Genomic DNA, 23,649 nt, shown 5'->3' on the forward strand with positions numbered 1-23,649 from the left:
ATAAATACACATACACACATTTCCAGGTCCATAAGTATTTGGACATTGAGAAGGTTATTATTTTATCTGTCTGCCACAGTATATTTGAGTTGAAATTAAATATTGAATCTGAGCTCAAAGTGTAGACCTTCAGCTTTAATTTAAAGGTATTTACATCCACCTTGGGTGAAACTTGCTTTTTAATATGTGTTTTAGGTCGTTGTCCATCTGCACTGTGAAGCACCATTCAGTGAGTTTTGTGAGCAGATAATATAGCCCTATACGCTTCAGAATTCATCCTGCTGCTTTTGTCAGCAGTCACACCATCAATAAATACAAGTGAACCAGTGTCATTACCAGGCATACACGCCCACACCATAAGATGAGCTGGTACGCTTCATTTCATGAGCAGTTCCTTCCCTTCTCCATATGCTTCTGCTTCTATTATTCTGTTTCAGGTTGATCTTTGTCTCATCTGTCTATAGGATGTTGTTCAGAACTGTACAGGGGTTTTTAGGTGATTTTGGTAAACTCTAATCTGGTCCTCCTGTTTTTGAAGCTTACCAGTAATTCACATCTTGTGGTACATCCTCTGTACTTACTCTGGTGAAGTCTTCTCTTGATTGTTGACTTTGACACAGATACGCCTACCTCCTGGAGGGTGTTCTTAATCTGGCCAACTGTTGTGAAGGGGGTTTTTCTTCACCAGGGAAAGAATTCTTCTGTCATCCAGCACATGTGTTTTCCGTGGTCTTCTTGGCCTTGGTGTTCCTGAGCCCACCAGTGCATTCAAAGAAGTTAAAGAATGCACCAAATAGTACATTTGGCCAGACCTAATGTTTTTGCTATTTCTCTGATGGGTTTATTTGGATTTTTTTGATTTCTTTTTGCTTCACTGGCATTGACAGCTCTTTGGACTTCATATTGAGAGTTAACAGCAACAGATTTTGAATGCAGATGCCACACTTTGATTCAAATCTAAATCTTTTATCTGCTTACTTGCAAGTGAAATAACGAGGGAATAACACACACACCTGGCCATGGAACAGCCGAGCCGCTGATATACTGTGGTAGACAGATCAAATACCTTTCTTAATGTCAAATAATTATGGATCTGAGTGTAAATACATATACATATATACAATATGTACAAATACATATATATACACTTATGTATACATACAACTGTATATGTCAAACTGCAATATTGTTAAACTAGGCTATCATACTATTGTATACAGGCTAATACCCCTAATATATACACATATACACACATATATGGGCACTGTTTTGGAGCTGTGGAGCCTCAGGGGGCACAGTGCAGGAGAGGCAGAGTGCTCGCGAGTGTGTCACCGCTGAAGGTGTCTGCGGCGTGTGTCTAATTGAGCTGCGTGTAGTTAATTGTTTGTACGTAGGAGGGGAGAAATCAATCTGTTTTCTTACTGTCATGACTCCTGGGCCCCGGGGTGATGGACTAGATCTGGCACGGACAGTGGGAAGGCCTGCCAAGTGAAGCTCCGTACGCAGCCTTTCTCCCTCAGCGCGCACACACACACACACACACACACACACACACACAAATGCACACTGTTATGTATGCATGTATACTATACACTAATGCACAACACACACACTGTCGCTGGAGTGAAGTTAGCTCCATCGATCTAGAAGCCCGGAACCTGAGCTCTGGGAGAGGCGAGAGCAGAGGAGTGTGTGTATATATTCACACCGAACCCCCCTCTGACTCTGAGAGGCTTTCAGCACAGCGTTCGAGGAGGAGCTGAACAGAAGAGAAGATATTGCATTAGTCGCAGCTTTCGCCGTCAGGACAAATCCGTTTTACGCGCTCAAGGCGCCAGCGTTCTCTGCAGGCGCGTATTCTTCTCGCTGCTCCCCGCAAATCGGTTTAGCGTCGCCGGGTAATACATCAGCCCGGCTAAAGCAGATAGATGATAGGCTTCAGCGCTAAACAAATGGTGCTGGTCATAATTCATACATAAACGCTGCGTTTGTAAAAAAAAAAAAAAAAAAAAAAAAAAAAAAATGTGTTAAAGATCCTGCATTAAAGGAATACTCCAGTGTTTAATCTAAATCTACCCAGAATTTCAGTATGCTTACCTGCACTGAGGGAAAAATAAAACTGTTTTAAAATCCTTTTTTCTTCACACTCATTTTTAGTGGAAGTCTAATGGCAGGTGTTAAATAAGGAATAAAACAGGACGAGGCGTGCTGCACTGCACAATAAACATTTATGTGAAACACATACAGTATTGGTTTTTTTTTTTTTTTGTAAAAACGCTGTCATGAATTATTCATGTATGTAAAAATTAAGCTCTAATATTGTGAATTTGGTTCTTTTATAAATGGGCTACTTTTTCAGCAGGAAGAATTTGTGGTTAGTTGTGTGGCTCTGGTCTTGTATACAAAAACTAATGTGTTCAAAATTCTGAACAATTTTTTCGGTTCAGCAAATGAATACTACTTTCACCCTACGTAGTGTCGCTTGTCTTGTAGTTTGTGCCATGTGGGTGGGCACCGCTGTTGTTTTTGTTGTTTGTGGGCGTGGCCTGTCAAGTTTCTTTTTAAGTTCCGATGAGAAACCGTAGTAGCAATATACATCTTCTACAGCTAAGTAATTACGTAGCGCATTAATCTGGGTGAAAATTGGTTCATTGATTTACATGTTAAGTGCTCGGCTTTGTACTAGATCTGCTGGTAGATTTTCAAAGCAAGTAAACTGCGCTAGTTACATACACTCACTAGCTGCACCAACGATCTCTGCTACTTCCTTCCAAGCTTTATGTTTCTTTGTAATGTCTCTATACACATTTACTGAGAGGTCGTGTATGACAGGATAAGATGAATCCATGGTTATAAGTTTTTTCTTCCATTTTTGCAGGAGCTAATTGCAGGTAGGAACTAAAGTTGTGAGCGGGAACTGCTGAAATGTCGGACCACACATGCCATGGGATCGGTTCGAGGAATCGTTCAAACCAAGCGTTTGGATTTGTCGCTTCTTTGCAGCGTCATACCTTCTTTGAACAGAACTGAAAAACTCTCAGTTCAAATGTCGCTTCGTTGCTGTCGCTGAAAGCGTAGCTCTGTGTTACGCATGTACATCGAAAATGAACGACCGGTTGCTTTGTCGCTGGCTCAGCAAGTTAAATTACACCATTACATATTCACGGAACTTAAATATTTATCAGAGGAGTATAACAGTTTTTCTCACATGATATTCCCATCTGTAGTAATCACACACACACACACACACTCACACACACTTAAAGAGCCAGTGGAAAGAGATCCGATGTAGAAACGCTGGAGTACTTCTTTAACATGACACTTGTTGACTGTCATTTAGGTCGTATTGTAAGTGTGCAGTGCGCAGCAGTGGATATGCGCGTGAACGAGTTATATTTTTTGCAGCCAAAGCGCATCACGTGAATAATTCATCTCTCTTTTGAAGCAGATCAGAACGAGTCTCTGCGTTTTGATCTCATTTGAACTCCCTCTTCACATACGGCTCTGTAAGCTGCGCTCTGATTGGCTGGGGAGTATGGTTTTTTTATTTTATTTTATTTTATTCGTTTCCCCTCCAGTCTAAAGAGTTGTTCATTATTCATCGGAGTGCGGAGCGGCTGAGCTTGACTGAGGGTACGATGAGGAGTCCTCGGGCGAGCGAGAGGGAAGAAAAGAGCAAGCGAGAGCATACTGTAGTGGAGTGTAGATCTTTGTCTGTATTCTTCTGGTTTTGAGACAGACAAAAAAAAAGAGCGTGATAGGGGAGGAAGAGAAAGAGGGAGTGTGTGTGAGTGTGTGTGTGTGTGTGTATATGGTGTAGATGGGAACAAAAGAGGTAGAGCCGGGTGATTCAGAGCGGCCAGTCTCTCCGTCCATATGCGCCGGAGGGAAAAAGGTCAAAATGAAACTGGCGGCCCCGCTGAGACCGCCGGCTACGGAGAGAGTGTGAGGATGAACCAATGCTCTGAAGCCCCAGGGGAGAGGGGAAATGAGAAAGAGATGGAAAGGAAGAGTCTGTGTGTGTGTGTGTGTGTGTGTGTGTTTGATCCACTAAAAGAAACAGACCCTTTGGATCCGGTCTATGCTCTAACGGTCAGTCACGAGACAGCAGCGACGCAGTGTTACAACAGCAAACTGTTCCTAATTAACAAATGCAGCGAGTGGAACGTAGCACCTGCTAAAGCATGACTGCAGGTTCACACTCACACACACACACACACACACACACACACACAGAGCTCATTTACAAAAGCTTCAGCGTTATGGACATCCTCCCTTAGGGTCTGTGCGTATGTGTGTGTGCGTACGTGTGTGAAAACAGCACGTAGTCAAGTGAGTTCCTATCAAGTCCTCCTAGTAAAGTGTGTCCACTCGGCGGCCATCTTGGCCACGCTCCCAGTAGTTATTTTCAGTCCTCCAAGACCAGGCTCATAATTACACGAGACTCGCGAACTGGAATGTGACTTTATTTTTTTCAGACACGGATTAGAAATATGGAAAAAATGGCATAAATAATGTGCGACTTTGGCTCACATAACACACACACACACACACACAAAATCAATTTGCTTTATTACTGCACAGGAGCGATTCTTCATAACAAACACAGCAAACAAGTGCTCTGTATCTGCACACGGCCACAACGTGATTGGCTCTTTTTACTGAAGGGGCGGAGTTTATGTAAATCAGCCTCCATTATGTGTTACATCCTGCCTATATTACAAGCTCTAGTTTTTTCTTCTGATACACTCTCTGGATCACATTTACAGTAGATCGTCTTTGTGATTAAGTGTAAGTGTGTGTGTGTGTGTGTGTGAGACTTAGATTGGCAAGATGTACGATATGAGGCAATTAATGTGCAACCTTGAAGTCCCGGGAGAGTTCTGTCCTCTCTGTCTGTCTCCACTTCACCACCTGTTTCACACACAAACACACCTACGCACACACACACACACACACACACACACACACACACACACGTTCTACGATGATAACTGTAGAGCGCACAGGGATAAATCTGTGTGAGTTATATGTGACAATAGGGCTGGTTGATTTGAAGATATTGACAATATAATATCGATATATTGTGATAAATTATGTCAAAATACACTTTTCAGAGATGTTCTGATATCTTATTATTCGATTAATTTTTTAAAAATAATTACAAACCACCTGGAAGCAGCGACAACTTTGAAATTTTTAAATGTTTCTATAAAAAAAAAACAGATTTTTAAATGCTTTCTTTTTTTCAATATTAACTATTTATTTATTTTTAATAACACTGTTAAAATGTAAAATTGAATTCATTTAAAAACATTTTTTAAATGCAGCATTTTTATTGCTGACGGTTTTGTATCGTGATACGTATCATGTATCGTAGAAATGTCTTCGATAGTCGTGATATGATTTTTTTGATTTTTGATTTTTTTGTAATATCGTCCAGCTCTACGCGACCATCTCCGGTTCAGGAGGTGAGGAGGAAGTCTAGTCAGTGGAGGAGTGAGCTAAAACGAACAGGAACTTTCTCAAGACACTGATGGATTCCTCACCTGGCAGGATCGGTGCTGTTATTAGGGCGAAAGAAGGCGTGAACGAGTATTATCACAAGTATTATTAAAGACATGACACGTTCCAGTAACTTTAAATGCGGTCTTAGAGGGCTTTGACAGCTTGGCAGACGTGTGTAAAGATGAGAGCAGGTCTGGAGGATAGGACGGTGATGAAACGTCATCAGCGCAAACCCTTCACACACGATCATCGCTTATTTTAGGGAAGGAAAAATGGACAGAAGGTTAGAGGAACAGCTTGTTAGCTGAAATATGATTTACTCTTTATTTAATTTTATTCATCTTACAAATGAGGAAAGTAACAGCAGCTTAGCAAAATAAAAAAAAAATTAAAAAAATACTTAATTGAATTGTCAATCAAGTGATTGGTGTGTGTTACAAATAAATTAGCAGCTTGAGAAGTGATCGCATATGAGAAAGAAAACAATTTCTCTCTCGTCTATTGAACACATAATAAAACACTGCGTGTGTCATGCTGATATAGGAAAATAATCATTGACAGGAGGCTAACAGGGTGTCCTGACCGGAGTGTTCCTCTTACACTATAGCAGTTTGCCAATTATTATATAGATTTTTTTATTTCCTAAAGAAAGACGTGTCATACGTTTTATCCTTTTATAGTCACATTTTTTTTGTTACCAAGAAACCACAAAGCATAAACGTTAGAGCTTCATCTTTCACTGTTACAAAGCGCCGGGAATGGAGACTCCTTCCATGCCTCGTCATACAATTCCCTGTGAATGAGCTGTTACTATAGAAACGATAACGTATCCGAAAGAGTGCGTTAATATAAACCTGTGATGTGCAGCTGCACTACTGTCAGAGCTGCTGCTATAGAAAACTAATCAACACCACTGTAGTCTCTGCAGTTCAGTGACAGATCGCTTCGGAGTGAGTGCTAATCCTTGTGGAGGTTGTTCTTACAGAAACGATAACGTGTTAGAACGAGCGCATTAATACACACCCGTGACTGTCAGAGCTGCTGTTATAGAGAATTAATCAACACCTTCTGACCAATCAGAATCCAGAATTCAACAGCGCTGTGGTGTAAAGAGCATTAGCATTGTAAGTGATTTTATTTAGATATCACCTAGTCACAGAAGGCAGTGGAGATGAATATAGAGGCATGTGTATGTGTGTGTGTGTGTGTGTGTGTGTGTGTGTGTAAAATGCGACAACACTGCCACTCTCAAAGCAAGCTTTTGACTGATGTTTATGACTCTAGGCCATGCCATGGAATGACTGTGTGTTCGCATGAGTGTGTGTGTGTGTGTGTGTGTGTGTGTGTGTAGGTGTTTCGGCCGTATCCGTGTGTCTGAGTGCCCAACTAAGCAGGATAAATGTGCCCGGCAGAATGAGGCCACCCTGATCAAACTCTATACATAACACACACACACACACACACACACACACACACACACACACACAGACACACACACATAGACACACACACACGTTAGAGCAGGTAGCTAGAGATGCGGCTCCCTGAGGGAAACCCATGCACTGTGTGTGTCTGTGCTGATCTCGGCTGTGTTTTATGGAGGTTCTGATGCTCTTCACATCACATCTTCGCGTGTGTGTGTGTGTGTGTGTGTGTGTGTGTGTGTGTGTGTGTGTGTTTTATGGCACGCTGCAGACTGAAAGAACATCACACCAGGGGAAAGAGCGCTGGAGAAGGAGAGCGAGGTTCCTTGTTTTTCTTTTATTTAGAGTCTAAAATTAAAACTAATTACTTTACCCGCAAGCACTTTATGGCCACCTTTTGGCAGAAAGTGTATTTGTGTGTGTGTGTGTGTGTGTGTGTGTTTGCTACAGCTTTTAAATGGAAAATGAACCTACCATAGCCTACTGTGCGTCTGTGTATGTGCTAAACACCAGAAATGTCTTTTTGTCATATTACAGAAAGGTAATTATAAATCAGGAGTAAAACACAGAGCGTTGTGCTGTTACAGGAAAATAATCAACGACGGGGTGGTGTGAGGACGCGGCGTTACTGTTACCAGTACACGTAGTTGATTATTTTCCTATAACAGCACGTTTCTAAGTGTTTCGCTCCTCTTATACCACAGTGATTTGCCAATGATTCTGATATTTTTTTTAAATTAAACAGCAAGACTTTGCACTTTTTATCTGTTTATAGTTACATTTAAAGTTGAGGAACGTTCCTTGAACAGCTTCCTTCCCCGCCATACAAGTCCCTATGAATGAGCTGTTACTATAGAAACGATAACGTATCAGAACATTAATATAAACTTTGTTGAAAATAAACAATTTCCAGCTTCTTTGTCATATGAGATGGCTGCCCTGATCAGGGAGAGATGGAGAGATGGAGAGATGACAGGAGCAGGAAGATGAAAGCAGGTGTTACAGTGTGTCAACGAGAGCAGACAGGAAGTTGATCTGAGGTGATTTCCTGTGTGATCTCGTTGCACTCATCTGGCGTGCTGGTGACAGCCAGAGCTCGCTCTCCTGGTGCAGCAGTGAAATGAGCAGCGACAGCCTCATCACACACTGATCACACACACACACACACACACACCTCCAGGATGTCATTAGCTACGTTTACATGCAGCCTAATAATCCGTTAATAATCCGACTGATAGCTCAATTGGAAGAAGAGGCACTTGGTGGAAGCATGGAAGTCTGAAACGAGTAAAGCGACCGAGTCCGGAAGAAAATGGAAGAATAAACGTAGCGTGATTTTTTTCTTTCATGAGGTTGAATGGTGAACATTTCAGAAGAGAATTGACCCGAGACTCAACTTCCTCTTCCTCTCACTGTCTGTTTAATAAGGACATTTTTTTTTAAAGAAACAAACTGATACTGATATTTATTTCATTGACATGTTGGTCTTTTTTCCTGTAACTTTTTTTCCTACTTTACCCTTTTCTAGGATTTAGATTTACTTTTTCTTCAACTCTATCTGAAGAAGATGCGGCGGCGCTTTAGTCCTTTAGTCCGTCCAGCTCTCCGAACGCCTCATCAGTACATTCTGCTCAAACAGATCAGCTTCCACGCTAATACCTCCGTCAACACCATCATCTCATAGATCGCTAACTAGCTGAGCCGAGCCGAGTCTCAACTGCATCGTAGAGCTGCACTGCATTCTGGGACGTCTCACTGGATTTCTCTTTTATATAATGTTGCTGGAGAAAAGAAGTTTTGTGTTTAGGAGCTAACAGTGAACCCTGACCTTTCTGTACTGTTCTTATTTATATTCTTCTATTAAACATCATTGTAAACGCATTACCCATAACCATGTCACCCTGTGACGTCGTACAGGGCACAGCTAAGGCTAACTTCTCACAGGAGTAATGAAGGTACAGCACCGAGTTTTCCTTTAACGCACTCTAGACATGTCGGATGCGTTCTTCTGCAGCAGCGCACACTCACTCCTCTCTCCTTATTCTCTCTTTTTCATGTCTGCTCTGTCTCTGATCTCCATCTGATCTTTCACGCTGTCTCTCACTCATAAACACACACTTGTGCTGTCTCTCATGCTCTCCTTCCCTCTCTTTCTCTCTCAACACACACACAGACACACACACACACACACACACACACGCAGGTTTTATTTCTACACCTTATGACACTCACTCTCTTTTCTTTTTCCCTCTCAGCTTATTTTTGCAGCTCTGAAGCAATAATCAGAGGCATTGTGTCTGACACACAGCTCATTACAGGCCTCTCTCATGGCCCATCTACGGCAGACTCTCGCAGCGCCGCTGCCTTTATGCTAAAACAGCTCCTGCGTGACTCGGAGAATGAATGTCGCGCCCACACTGTCCACGCCGAACGCTTGCATTAGCTGGAGAACATCGTGCTGCGGTCATTACCGGCTTCTGAGTAGCATTTGGGTAAATCTAACCTGACGCTGTTCAGTAGAGAAGCCTCAGTGCTTTTTATATGTTTTTTTATAACACGCATGTGATGTGATTGGAGCGGTGTAGGTTTCTCTGCAGCTCACTGACAGATCACTTCAGAGTGAGTGCTAATCCTTGTGGAAGTTGTTCTTATAGAAACGAACAAGCGCATTAATACAAACCTGTGACTGTCAGAGCTGCTCTTATACAACACCTTCTGACCAATCAGAATGAAGAATTCAACAGCGCTGTGGTGTAGGATTTCCTACTAAAATGTTAGTAAATTTTGTGGTTTCTCAGGAACATGACAAGCTGTGGGTTTTTTTTTTTTATTATTAACTTCAAGTGAGAGAACAAAAGAAGAGAGGCTAGTGAAGGAACGACAGTTTATAGCTGCTGTAACATAAGTGAGAACACGAACTAACTTGTTTTAGAATGTTAAAAGTAAATATAAATGGCTAAAAATTATATAGCATTGTTCTTTATTAAATAAACATTGTTAGAGTTGGCAAATTGCTGCAGTTTAAGAGGAATAAAACACCTCAGGGCATGCTGTTATAGGAAAAGAATCGATGTGCTTCATCACACCATCCCGTCAGTCATTATGTTCTTTAACAGGACGACACGGAGTGTTTTATAATTCATTGCATTTTTTTGAAAATATTGTGATATAAAGTTGCAGCGTTTAGCTGCCGCTGTGCGAACGTCAGTGCCGCCGCTGTGTCATATCTGCCTGGAGCAGAAGGAGCAGCCTTCAGTGTTGTCACCTTTAAGTCTGTGCTGAATATTTACCGTACGACATTGTCTCCGACGCAGAGCTGTCATGTTAATGATCTGCACTGCAGCGTTTCAACGAGAGAGAGAGAAAAAATAAGCACTCAAACAGCACAGATACAATACAGCCAGAAGCTAATCCAGTTTCTGCTGAGGATTACACATAAATCACACATACACACACACACACACACACACACATGGAGTTAGAGAGATGAGAGTGTATGGTCCCTCATTTTCTGCTGCCTCAATCATCTGCTATTTTAAAGGAGAGTGTGAAATGCAGCTCGTTCCTGCTTTAAGAGCCAGGAAATGGACGGACGTTTAGAGACGAAAGCTCTGGTGCCGCAGTGGACGGCTCGCTTCCTGATGAATAAATCACAATCCATCAGCATCGGATTACCTGGATGATTATTAAGGTTTTTGTACTATTTTTTTGAACACACGTATCGAACTCACATGTGTCAAATACGGCCTCGTTTGCTTTTGTGAAAACTTTGAAAAATTAATATCGAAACGGCCGGTAGTATCTACTACTCAATACACACTCGTGTTCACGGCAGACCCGAAGCATACTAATGCTGCAATCGACTGTAGAGATTCAGACATTCAGAATCGACTGTAGAGAATATTCAGAGATTCAGAGCAGACCTCTGACGCGGAAATGTGCAATGGATCGGTATTTTAACTCGGACTTCCCAGTTGGGAGCTCGGGCAATGTGGAGGTTGAGGAACTCTCTGACATAAACACTCCTGACATTACAGCAGTATGGCAGCACAATAAAATTCCCCTTTTGCATCATTTTCTAAAACTTGATTTCACTTGATTTGTAGCTTTTATGTTGTAAAAAGATGTTTGCAAGTTTAGATTTGTAATGTAATTCCATTGATTTCAGCCCAGTTTTACTAACGCAGTAAATAAGAACTCTGGAAAATCGACTTGGAGCTTTCTGACTACGACGCATCGCACCATAAGATCTCACAGTGCTGAGACACTGGTTAAAATGGACGCCTATCTGCTGTGCTTGATGCAAGTCAGACCCACGTTTAAAAACATGTAATGAATAAAATCTCAGTCGAATTCTTTAACTGTGTCATGAGTCAAGAATAGGAAAAACCAGAGAACAAAAAGAAATTGATGGGAGAACAAAACCTTGCAATGAACATGAGGAAGGTGTGTACTCAAATGCACTGTGATTAACACTTAACAGGAAACTGGTGTGTATCAGGGTTCAGGTGAGGGACGAGTCGTAATGTCCGGATTTGATTAACTCCACTCATTTCATGCTACCATATATTTCCTGTGTTCAGTCAATTAATCTACTTTATTTCCATAAGAGGTCATTTCAAAATCATAGCTAAGAGACAGATTTATTTCAGCTTTTATCTACAATATCAGATTTTCAGTGGTTTAGAAGTTTACGTACACTTTGTTAGGATTCAGTGGCATTGCTCTTTAAATGCTTGGCGTAGGCTTCCACAAGAAGCTCACAATACTTTGCTGGAATTTTTGCCCATTCCTCCTGGCAGAACTGGTGGAATTCAGTCAGCTTTGTGGGCCTCCTCGCTCAGACAAGCCTCTTCTGTTCAGTCCATAAATTATCTTTGGGATTCAAGACGGGGCTTTGTGATGGCTGTGCCAATACTTTTACTTTATTGTCTTTAAGCCGTTCTGTTACACCGTTGGACTTATGCTTAGGATCACTGTCCTGCTGGAAGACCCAAGTTTTAACTTTCTGTCATATGTCTTGAGGTTACGCTTTATATAAGTGCACCAGGCCCTTAATCAAACATCAAGCAAATCATCCCCATAACATGATGCCGCCACCCCCATGCTTCACAATTGATCATTATGGCCCAACAATTCAATTTTTGTTTTATCTGACCGGAGAACACTACTCCAAAATGCTGGTGCGCAGCTCCTTCACCGGTTCTTTTGTTGCTGTCTCAGGGTTCAGTTGAACCTTTACGTCCAAAGTTTGTTCATTTTTGCCTCTTTCCTGAATGATGCAGTGTCTGTGTGGCCCCAAGATTTTTATATTTGCATACAACTGTTTGTACAGGTGCTCATGGTACCTTCAGTTGTTGAAATTGTTCCTACAGTTGTGGAGGTCCACAGTTTTTTTTTTCTGAGGTCTTGGCTGAGTTGCTTTGATTCTCCCATGGTATCAAGAACTAAAAGGCACTGCCTCTAAAGGTAGGCCCTTAAATACAGCCACAGGCGCACTCCTAGTAGAGGAGATTTCTCCTAATTAAGAGAAATGGCCAATCAGAAGTCATGACATCAATTTCTGGAATCTGAGCCTGTGTAAGGAGACAGTCAACGTGGAATTCTGATATAATGACTTAAAGCTGAAATAAATCTGTCTCTTATCAATTGTTTTAAAATGAGCTCTGATGTGAACAATGTAGAGGCCCTAACTGACCTGCCAAAAGGAATGTGTGGTAACATGAAAACTGAGAACTGTGAAGCTGTGAAAAACTGAGAGTGAATATCTTTAGCCTAGGTGCAGTCTCTGTGCAGTGACGGCAAGAGTCAGGAAGTAGATTAGCGCCGTCTTTAATGTGTTCACATGAAGGCTGTGGCACTGTTCAGGAAAAGTCACACAAAGTCGCTCTGTGTTGCTGCTCGTCTACGTTCAGGAGTACATCGGCGCGGCGGAGCTTTATAGATCAGTTATGCAGATATCACAATAGGAGCTTTGTAAGCTTATTTACATCTCGGCCCGTGTTATTTATCAAATGTGACAGGAATGCTCGTAGGAGATCAGAAGCACCATTGTGTTTGTTTGATCGCACGTATTAGGACGTGAAAGACCATTCCTAGGCCAGAAAACACTCTTTGTCTGAGATAAACGTGAATCAGGAGCTGATTATTAAGCATTTACAGAAATACCTTCTGCACTGGAACAGGCGTGGATGAAAACGCCACTCAAGGCTAAAGCTCTCTCTCTCATTATTCCGCTAATCTGATTCCTACGCATCCGCAGATCGGGGGACGGTGGAGCTGCGCTGTGACACGCATGGCAACATCAGTCTGAGCAGCCCTAATTGTCCTTTTTTCCAAAATTTGCATATCATTAGATTAAATTTACCGGTGACTTGTCATAGCTTCGTCTGGTAAAACAATGATTTTGACGATAGCGAGCGTAGCGCGAACCTCCCACGCTCGGATAGGTAATGACGCACACGCAGATGGAGGCGCTAATGATATTTCATGGTACGTCTGGTGAATTCAAAAAGGAAAAGTGTGATAATTTTATCAATTTGACACGTGATTAGTTTGGAGAAGGGTGAGAGGCTAACAAATGAATGATAACATGAGAATCTCTTTTTTTTTCCAGGGATTTGGTGCCACTTTGACCGCACAAGTCGGCTAGTTTAGCCAAACGTTGAGCAGCAGCATGTGGCAAAAGCCGAAGCCTTAAAAATGTGGCTTTCTGCTTGAGGAAATCAATATCTGCTTTCGATTTATTTCTAAACAAATAGCCCACTAACTTTTACACCCTCGAACAGGCAGTTAGATCAAATTATTTGTTATGTGATTAGTGGAATATATTGGGACGAAAAATATCACATCACGGGTCTACACTGTCAGCAATTTGTAACCCTCAAGCACCGTGAATATGTTTTCTCCATTTATATCTTTTTTTTTCTGGCAGAGCAGAGGGCTTTTGAAGATTGAAATACAGGTCAGCTTGACACGACCCAGCCAATGAGGTGGCAGTTTAGAGCAAAGACAAGATGTAGAGCAGCATGCTGGGAGAGTGAATGGTTTTAGTGAATAAACACACGTGGCTCTGTGTGACAGATCACTTCTGCTGGGGATATAATCAACCATCGAGCAGCGTTATTACAGCTACAGAGCGTACTTCACCTCAACCTCGCTTATATCAGCGTTATTACAGCTACAGAGCGTACTTCACCTCAACCTCGCTTATATCAGCGTTATTACAGCTACAGAGCGTACTTCACCTCAACCTCGCTTATATCAGCGTTATTACAGCTACAGAGCGTACTTCACCTCGACCTCGCTTATATCAGCGTTATTACAGCTACAGAGCGTACTTCACCTCAACCTCGCTTATATCAGCGTTATTACAGCTACAGAGCGTACTTCACCTCAACCTCGCTTATATCAGCGTTATTACAGCTACAGAGCGTACTTCACATCAACCTCGCTTATATCGGCGTTATTACAGCTACAGAGCGTACTTCACCTCACCCTCACTTATATCGGCGTTATTACAGCTTCAGAGCGTACTTCACCTCGACCTCGCTTATATCAGCGTTATTACAGCTACAGAGCGTACTTCACCTCGACCTCGCTTATATCAGCGTTATTACAGCTACAGAGCGTACTTCACCTCGACCTCGCTTATATCAGCGTTATTACAGCTACAGAGCGTACTTCACCTCACCCTCACTTATATCAGCGTTATTACAGCTACAGAGCGTACTTCACCTCGACCTCGCTTATATCAGCGTTATTACAGCTACAGAGCGTACTTCACCTCAACCTCGCTTATATCAGCGTTATTACAGCTACAGAGCGTACTTCACCTCGACCTCGCTTATATCAGCGTTATTACAGCTACAGAGCGTACTTCACCTCGACCTCGCTTATATCAGCGTTATTACAGCTACAGAGCGTACTTCACCTCAACCTCGCTTATATCAGCGTTATTACAGCTACAGAGCGTACTTCACCTCGACCTCGCTTATATCAGCGTTATTACAGCTACAGAGCGTACTTCACATCAACCTCGCTTATATCAGCGTTATTACAGCTACAGAGCGTACTTCACCTCGACCTCGCTTATATCAGCGTTATTACAGCTACAGAGCGTACTTCACCTCACCCTCGCTTATATCAGCGTTATTACAGCTACAGAGCGTACTTCACCTCGACCTCGCTTATATCAGCGTTATTACAGCTACAGAGCGTACTTCACCTCGACCTCGCTTATATCAGCGTTATTACAGCTACAGAGCGTACTTCACCTCGACCTCGCTTATATCGGCGTTATTACAGCTACAGAGCGTACTTCACCTCGACCTCGCTTATATCAGCGTTATTACAGCTACAGAGCGTACTTCACCTCGACCTCGCTTATATCGGCGTTATTACAGCTACAGAGCGTACTTCACCTCGACCTCGCTTATATCAGCGTTATTACAGCTACAGAGCGTACTTCACATCAACCTCGCTTATATCAGCGTTATTACAGCTACAGAGCGTACTTCACCTCGACCTCGCTTATATCAGCGTTATTACAGCTACAGAGCGTACTTCACCTCACCCTCGCTTATATCAGCGTTATTACAGCTACAGAGCGTACTTCACCTCACCCTCGCTTATATCAGCGTTATTACAGCTACAGAGCGTACTTCACCTCAACCTCGCTTATATCAGCGTTATTACAGCTACAGAGCGTACTTCACCTCACCCTCGCTTATATCAGCGTTATTACAGCTACAGAGCGTACTTCACCTCAACCTCGCTTATATCAGCGTTATTACAGCTACAGAGCGTACTTCACCTCGACCTCGCTTATATCAGCGTTATTACAGCTACAGAGCGTACTTCACCTCGACCTCGCTTATATCAGCGTTATTACAGCTACAGAGCGTACTTCACCTCGACCTCGCTTATATCAGCGTTATTACAGCTACAGAGCGTACTTCACATCAACCTCGCTTATATCAGCGTTATTACAGCTACAGAGCGTACTTCACATCAACCTCGCTTATATCAGCGTTATTACAGCTACAGAGCGTACTTCACCTCGACCTCGCTTATATCAGCGTTATTACAGCTACAGAGCGTACTTCACCTCGACCTCGCTTATATCAGCGTTATTACAGCTACAGAGCGTACTTCACCTCAACCTCGCTTATATCAGCGTTATTACAGCTACAGAGCGTACTTCACCTCACCCTCGCTTATATCAGCGTTATTACAGCTACAGAGCGTACTTCACCTCACCCTCGCTTATATCAGCGTTATTACAGCTACAGAGCGTACTTCACCTCGACCTCGCTTATATCAGCGTTATTACAGCTACAGAGCGTACTTCACCTCACCCTCGCTTATATCAGCGTTATTACAGCTACAGAGCGTACTTCACCTCAACCTCGCTTATATCAGCGTTATTACAGCTACAGAGCGTACTTCACCTCACCCTCACTTATATCGGCGTTATTACAGCTACAGAGCGTACTTCACCTCAACCTCGCTTATATCAGCGTTATTACAGCTACAGAGCGTACTTCACCTCACCCTCGCTTATATCAGCGTTATTACAGCTACAGAGCGTACTTCACATCAACCTCGCTTATATCAGCGTTATTACAGCTACAGAGCGTACTTCACCTCGACCTCGCTTATATCAGCGTTATTACAGCTACAGAGCGTACTTCACCTCGACCTCGCTTATATCAGCGTTATTACAGCTACAGAGCGTACTTCACCTCAACCTCGCTTATATCAGCGTTATTACAGCTACAGAGCGTACTTCACCTCACCCTCGCTTATATCAGCGTTATTACAGCTACAGAGCGTACTTCACCTCGACCTCGCTTATATCAGCGTTATTACAGCTACAGAGCGTACTTCACATCAACCATGTTTATATCAGAGTAACACACAGCACTCTTCCTCTCTCTCTGTCTCTCTGTCTTTGTCTATCTATGTATCTATCTTTCTCTTTCTCTGTTTTTCTCTCTTTGTTTCTCTGTCTCTTTGTTTATCTGTTTATTTGTTTCTCTCTCTCTCTCTCTCTCTCTCTCTGTTTCTCTCCCTGTCTGTCTCTCTCCTCACTCCCTCCGTATCCCCCCTTTTCAATCTCTCCATCTCTCAACCCAAAGGCCAGCTGACCGCAAACTGACAAGCCACCACTTAATGGTCAAGCATACAGCCACATTTACCTACTATCCCATTAAGCACTAATGCAGTGTAGCCCCACACAGACACACACACACACACACACACACACACACATATACAGCAAACTCAGCACTACAACATCCTTAGGAAGGTCACTATGGAAATAATTGTTATTTTTTTACATTTACACTTATTTTCACTCCATTTTTTCTCACACAGCAGCTAACCTATTTTCCTGTAACAGTGGTGCAACTGCACACCACAGCTTTATATTAATGCACCTGTTCTAATAAACCATTGTTTCTATAGTAACAGAAGATAACTTACACAGCGGCTTGTACGGCAGACGCCCCACCGATTAAAACGGATTAAAACAAATGTGTTCATTGATATGGTGAAGCTTTCTGTACCATTTATGGAAGGAGTCTCCAGTGTCAGAAGTTTGTAACAGTCAGAGGTAACGCTCCATTTTTAAGTTTTACGATATCTTCTGGACAGAGGAGTTTTTACACTTTTTAAACATCACAGCGATGACTGTTTATTGCTGCTGTAACGTAAGTGAAAACAGGAACTGTTTTTTTTTTTCGTGGCTATAAACGAATACAAAGTGTGACGTGTTCTTTAATAAATAAATCAGTTGTAATTGTTGGCAAACTGCTGTGATATAAGAGGAATAAAACACTTCAGGACGTGCTTTAGGGTGTGAGCTGTAACTCCGCTTCATCACACCACCCCATCACTGATTGTTTTCCTATGACAGAGGGTTGTATTCCTTATTTATAATGATTGCAATAGAGCTGTAATGATTTATCGAGAATTACTGACCGTCTATGCCACTCTGATACAGCCTTTTATTATTTTTTTTTCTATCTATTTAATCGGATTTGTATTGTTTGTTTTATACAGCTGTGATATCTGCGTCCAGCTGCTCAGATTGCTGTTACTGTGACTGAAACACGCTCCGAGCGAACTGCCCCATAACCTTTATATGATTGCACGGCAAATGAATATTATTGCTAATCAAACAGAAAAGTCCTGAGCTTATTCTGCGTGTGTGTGTGTGTGTGTGTGTGTGTGTGTGTGTGAGACAGACGTATAGCAGGCCGGCCTGGACGAACACCTCCGCTAATGCTAAGCAAATAGATAATAATGATTGCTGTGATTATAATAATGATCCAGCAGAAGCAGATAATTAGGTTATTTGCCTTGGATCAGGGCTGTCTCTAAATGAATAGTCGGAATGGGGAGTTTTATTAGATGGGAGATGAGCGTGATGTACGCTTCATCATCTCTCTATCCGTTTCTTCGCCTTCCTCTACTCTCCTCAGTGAGATATCGCGTTCCTGTCCATTAGACGAGTAGCGGCGATGTTGATAATGGAGGATACGATCGGAGTGAAAGGTCAGTCCCGACAAGAGATCATCCTGAGAGCCGTAACTCTCCTCTACGCAGAGGCGGCAGCACCGCCCGGACCACCGAGACCCCTGCCTTTCTCTCTCAGTCTGTCTCGTTCTCTCTCTTTTTATCTGTGCGGACCACAGGAGAGCCATTGTGTAGAGTGCAGACAGAGGCAAGATCAAAAGAGAAGAGTTCTGAAAGACATTTTTTCTTATTAACAGCTACAAAAGCAGCGGAATAACAGACCTCATGTGGCCTGCGCAGGAGGGGACGGCTGTGTGTTTTTGCCCATTAGCGGCAGAGCGAGAGGGAGAGAGAGAGAGAGATAGAGAGAGGTGTCTGGGAACATCTCCATCTGTTTACATCCACGTCTGTTGTACATTTAGAGGTGCTGACGTGGTCTGTGTCTCTAACAAAGTGTCTGATGCTCAAATATAATCAAATTGGTGTGGCGGTGATCTTGACTGGACGTAATGATCATTATAAAAGACAACTAAATTTACAGAAACACAGTATCTCTGTTAAGCTGCAGGGGGCAATTATTTATGCTCACGTGGCCTCTCTCTCTCCGCTTGTGCCCTTAGAAAGAAGCGTCACAGCAAATCAATACAAAGTTCTTCTGCCTGATCAACTTTATCCTATAAAGAAGCTTTTCGATCCTGATGGGTGTGGTCTCTTTCAAGATGACTCCGCCCCCATCCACAAGGCATGAAGGCTCACTGAATGCACATCAATAGCACGTGCGATTTTTGACCCGTCGCTACGGCACTCATTCTTATTGTTTCTATAGTAACAACTTGTACGGCAGACACTCACTATAAAATGTCTAATCATAAAGTTTTCTGTAAGGAGATGTTTATTTAACATTTATGGAAGGAGTCTCCAGTGTCAGCACTTTGTAACTTTTAGAGATAAAGTCTGTCCGAGATTACTGATAGCATGATATTTCAAGAATGAGTGACTGAATGACTGTAAGATTTAAATAAAATTATTATCATAACCAGCAGATGAACTGGTTAGATTTTGGAATTGATCCAGACAGGTCAAGGTCACAGCAAGGTCAAATGTCTGAAATGTTTTTTTTCTTTAATAGCTTCCTTCCTGTTTGAAGTATATTTTATGGGTATTTGAGGCACACACATTAGTAACAAGAAGGACTGGATTTGTTGGTGGTAGAGGCATCCCAAAAATACGACAAATACGTTCAGCAAAAATACGGCAAATACAATTTGCAAAAATACGCCAAATATGATAAACAAAAATACATCAAATTCTATTAGCAAAAATACACCAAATACGAAGAAAAAATATACGACAAATCCAACGAGCCAATCAACATATGAATCTGGAATGACTGACACTTCTGTAGGTGAACTCTCCAATATCATCTCATGCCCCCTGAAGGCCCCGCCCCCTTCCCTCGTCTCACATTAGCAATGATTGGCCTGATGCTCGCGTCTCGACTCGATTTTCTCGCTTGAAATCCACGCCGTCCTCACGTTCTGTCGCGGTAAATGGAGTATGTTTCGAGTTGATTAATGTATCAGTGTGTGTGTTCCACGTAGCTAACATTAGACACGTATTTCATCAGCGAGAATTTACTCGTGTGTATCAGCTCAGAACGGTGAAAAATGACACGTTCGACGTTTCTGGAGTTATGTTTTTTTTTTATGTTTACTGCATTTTTCCTTTCAGCAACACGTCATACCTTTTATTCATTTATACACACACACACACGCGCACGTGCGTCTGTCTGACGCTGAGCTCTTGCAAGTCAGTATGACTTTAAATGTCACGTCTGTAATGCCGGAATGCCGTCACCGTGTTTCTGAAGTCCCGGCAGTGCTGTGGTAATGTGTTACGTTGCTGTCACTGAGACACACACGGCGGAGTGTGTTAATAGTGTCAGTGATCTAACAGCACGCTGATTCACTACTTTGAAGAAACGGTGTGTGTGTGTGTGTCTGTGTGTGTGTGTGTGTGTGTGTGTGTGTGTTGGTCTTTTCTTTCTCTGTAGCGTGGCTCATCTTCGTCGCTGCTCCTGCACTGTTAGTCACGTACGCCAGTCATTTCCACTCCACTGTTTATTTCTGCCATTTTCAGCCCCGACCCCTCTTTCTCTCTCTCTCTCTCTCTTTCTCTTTCCTTTCTTTCTCTCTCTCCGTCTCTCTCCGTCTCTCTCCGTCTCTCTCTCTCTCCGGGGACCGTGGGCTGAGCCGTGCCACAGGAGAGGAGAGTAAATATCAGAGAAGGTCAGGGGGAGGAGAGAAAAGGAGAGCAGAGGGTGGATGGAGGGATAGAAAGGGGCATGACAGAGGACAGCAGCCGACCTGCTGATGGACAGAATGACTGAAAAGAGTAAAAAGAGAAATGAAGCGAGGACTGAAAAGAGAGATGATGACATCTGCTCAGTCCTGTTTTTTCTCATTAAGAACTCACAGGTGTGGCACATACTTCTAAAACCTTCAGACCTGATATTAATTATTATTAATTAGACCTGATTATTTATTTATTTATCTATCTATCTGTCTGTCTATCTATCTATCTATCTATCTACATATTTATTTATTAACTTTGACAAAGTTAAAAACTTGAAAACATAAAACAAAAAATATATTTCAGAATGCACTTAAAATATATGTGTTTTATTCCTCTTATACCACAGCAGTTTCTTTTTAAATAAGCTCTTTCAAAATCATATATTTACCCTTTAGGAAGAAATTTGGTCCTGCACAAACACACACACACACTCACACTACACACTACATACGCACACACACACGTTTCGCCTCACACACTCGGTGTGTGTTCCGCGTGTTTTTTTACGGTTAGTCCGATTGATTTGCGAGCACGGCCTTGATTTTTACGACCAATCTATTTTTCACATCCATGAGATCAATGTGCAGAGAGGGTGGAGTGCTGGGAGGATCAAAGTAAATCCTCTTAAAGAGGCACACACACACACACACACACACACACACACACACACACACACACACACACTGGCTGTGTTCCCTATCAACACGCAGTACAATCTGTCAGTTGTATCAGAGGCTCAGCGGGAGTCGCATTAGCTCCAATAAAGCAGTGCGTCTCCATTCTTTTCTTCGTTTCAGCCCCAGGGCAAGCGCATGCTCTGACGCCGCCGATACGCACACACACACATACGCACATACACACACACACACACACACACACACATACACACACACACACTTCCACTTTGTGATTTATTTCATTAGGCAAATGAGATGTGTGAGGGCCTGCGGCACAAACCACTGAGTCACCGCTACTGTCCACTCTCTCTCTCTCTCTCTCTCTCTCTTTCTCTCCTTCTTTCATTTTCCACATCTCTTCTCTCCATCCCTCTCTCCTCCTCTCGCAAGCGCATGTGAATGTGTAAGCAAAAGTCACACAGCATCTCCGCTCCCGTGGTGCGTCTCGCTCCCGTATGCAGCACGTCGCCTCCATCCTGGGACTCGAAAAACTCTGTGGTGGAGGCTGAGAGAAGGAAAAAACGGATAAAATGGCCGTCGCTGTCGCTTTTCTTTTTCTCTGTGTTGCAGTGAAATGTCTCAGCTGCTGTCTGTCATTTAAAATGAGTGCGGTGTGAAACGAAACGTTTGAATGGTCAGAGTGAGAACGAGAGATTTGCATGGAAAGAAAAAAAAACAAACAACACCACCGAACGAGTAAAGACACTGAGCTTCAAGAATCAAAGTCCTCAATCAAAGAATCAAATTAACATTGACTCTCTCTCTCTCTTCCTCTTTTCTCTTATCTTTTTCTCCCTCTCTCTCTTTCTCTGCCTTCCCCCTTCTCTCCCTCTCCTCTATTATCTTTTTCTTTTCCTTTCTGCTCTCTTTCTTTTTTCCCCAATGTCTTCCTCTCTCTCTTTTCCTTCCTCTTTCGCTTTTCCTCCCTCCTTTTGTCTCTCTTGTTTCTTTATCTTTTCTCATCTCTTGTCCTCTCTCTCTATCTCTCTCTCTCTATCTATTACTCTGTCTCTTTTCTGCCTACTCTTTGTTTTCCTATCCCTCTTGTCCTCTCTCTTTTCCTTTCCTTTTCTCTTCCCCCCGTCTCCTTCTCCCTTGTCATTTCTTTCTTTTTTTATTTTCTCTTTTCCTTTGTCTTTCTCCCTCTCTCTCTCTCGCTCTCTCTCGCTCTCCCAGGTTTGTCCCTGTACGGAGGGTGTGAGGGCCTCTGAAGCTGCAGGTCGTTATCCCCGCAGGCCGTCTTGTCCCTCCATCACGCTGCCCCATCATGGCTCTGGCTCTCTGGTTGCTGTGTACCTGCGCCGTCACCCTCAGTAACATCGCCCCCTCTGCTCAAGGTGAGTACTGCGTCCTGTTCACACTAAAAAAACCTCTCGCCCTGCGCTCACGGACGGCCGCGTACCAACTGGCGCCATATGTGTACGATTCCCCTAAATTTGTCACGCAACGTGGGGGCAGGCGCTGTGTACAAACTCACGCCGAGTGTCTGTGTGTGTGTGTGTGTGTATGTGTGCTGGGGATGTTTGTGTGTATCAGCAGGGGTGGCTTTGCTAACGGGGGTGTAGTTAAGCCTGCAAAGGGCGGAGGATCGAAGCAGGTCACAGAGCCACAGTGGCCGAGCGCACAGACACTAACACACCATCTGCTGAGAGAGACAGAGAGAGAGAGAGAGAGATAGAGAGAGAGACAGAGCGAGAGAGAGAAAGATATTAAGTGAGTGAGGGAGAACTTTGGTGCTGGGATCGAAACTCTGGGAACCAGCTCTTTATATTTTCCTTCAGCTTCAATAAATTATCAGCTCAGATGAGAAACACTAGAGGAAAAAAACCTGTGATGTGGACCACCAAATATCCAACCAATCAGAGCCAAGAGTCTTCTCTGCTCGCCTGTCAGTCATCTTCCTTGTGAATTCAGAAAGCTCCGCCTCTCGCACCAGTGTTCAGGCGTAAATGTAAATTTAGTTTAGAGATTGTCGTTAGTTTTTGAAAATGATAAGGACACTGATGTGTGTGTGTGTGAGAGAGAGATGAATATGCAGCAGTGTGTAATGAGCAGAGAGTGTGTGTGTGTGTGTGTGTGTGTGTGTGGAGCTGGCGCTGTCACACTGTTTGCTTGTCCAGGTGTGTTTGTGGCTCTTGCTCTTGCCGAGTTTAATTTGCCAG

The 23,649-nt window shown here is 42.9% G+C and overlaps 1 protein-coding gene across 3 annotated transcripts in view; it reads left to right on the forward strand.

Moving 5' to 3' along the window:
- adgrl1a (adhesion G protein-coupled receptor L1a) overlaps window positions 1–23,649 on the forward strand; it is a 216,086-nt gene that overhangs the window by 52,688 nt on the left and 139,749 nt on the right. For all 3 annotated transcript variants that reach the window (XM_053228276.1, XM_053228277.1, XM_053228278.1), the window contains exon 2: window positions 22,664–22,824. In XM_053228276.1, coding sequence (XP_053084251.1) covers window positions 22,755–22,824 — 70 coding nt within the window. In that variant the 5' untranslated portion in view covers window positions 22,664–22,754. The remainder of the gene's footprint in view (window positions 1–22,663; window positions 22,825–23,649) is intronic.

This window comes from Pangasianodon hypophthalmus, chromosome 23, assembly GCF_027358585.1.
Source record: "Pangasianodon hypophthalmus isolate fPanHyp1 chromosome 23, fPanHyp1.pri, whole genome shotgun sequence".
Taxonomy (NCBI): Eukaryota; Metazoa; Chordata; class Actinopteri; order Siluriformes; family Pangasiidae; genus Pangasianodon; species Pangasianodon hypophthalmus.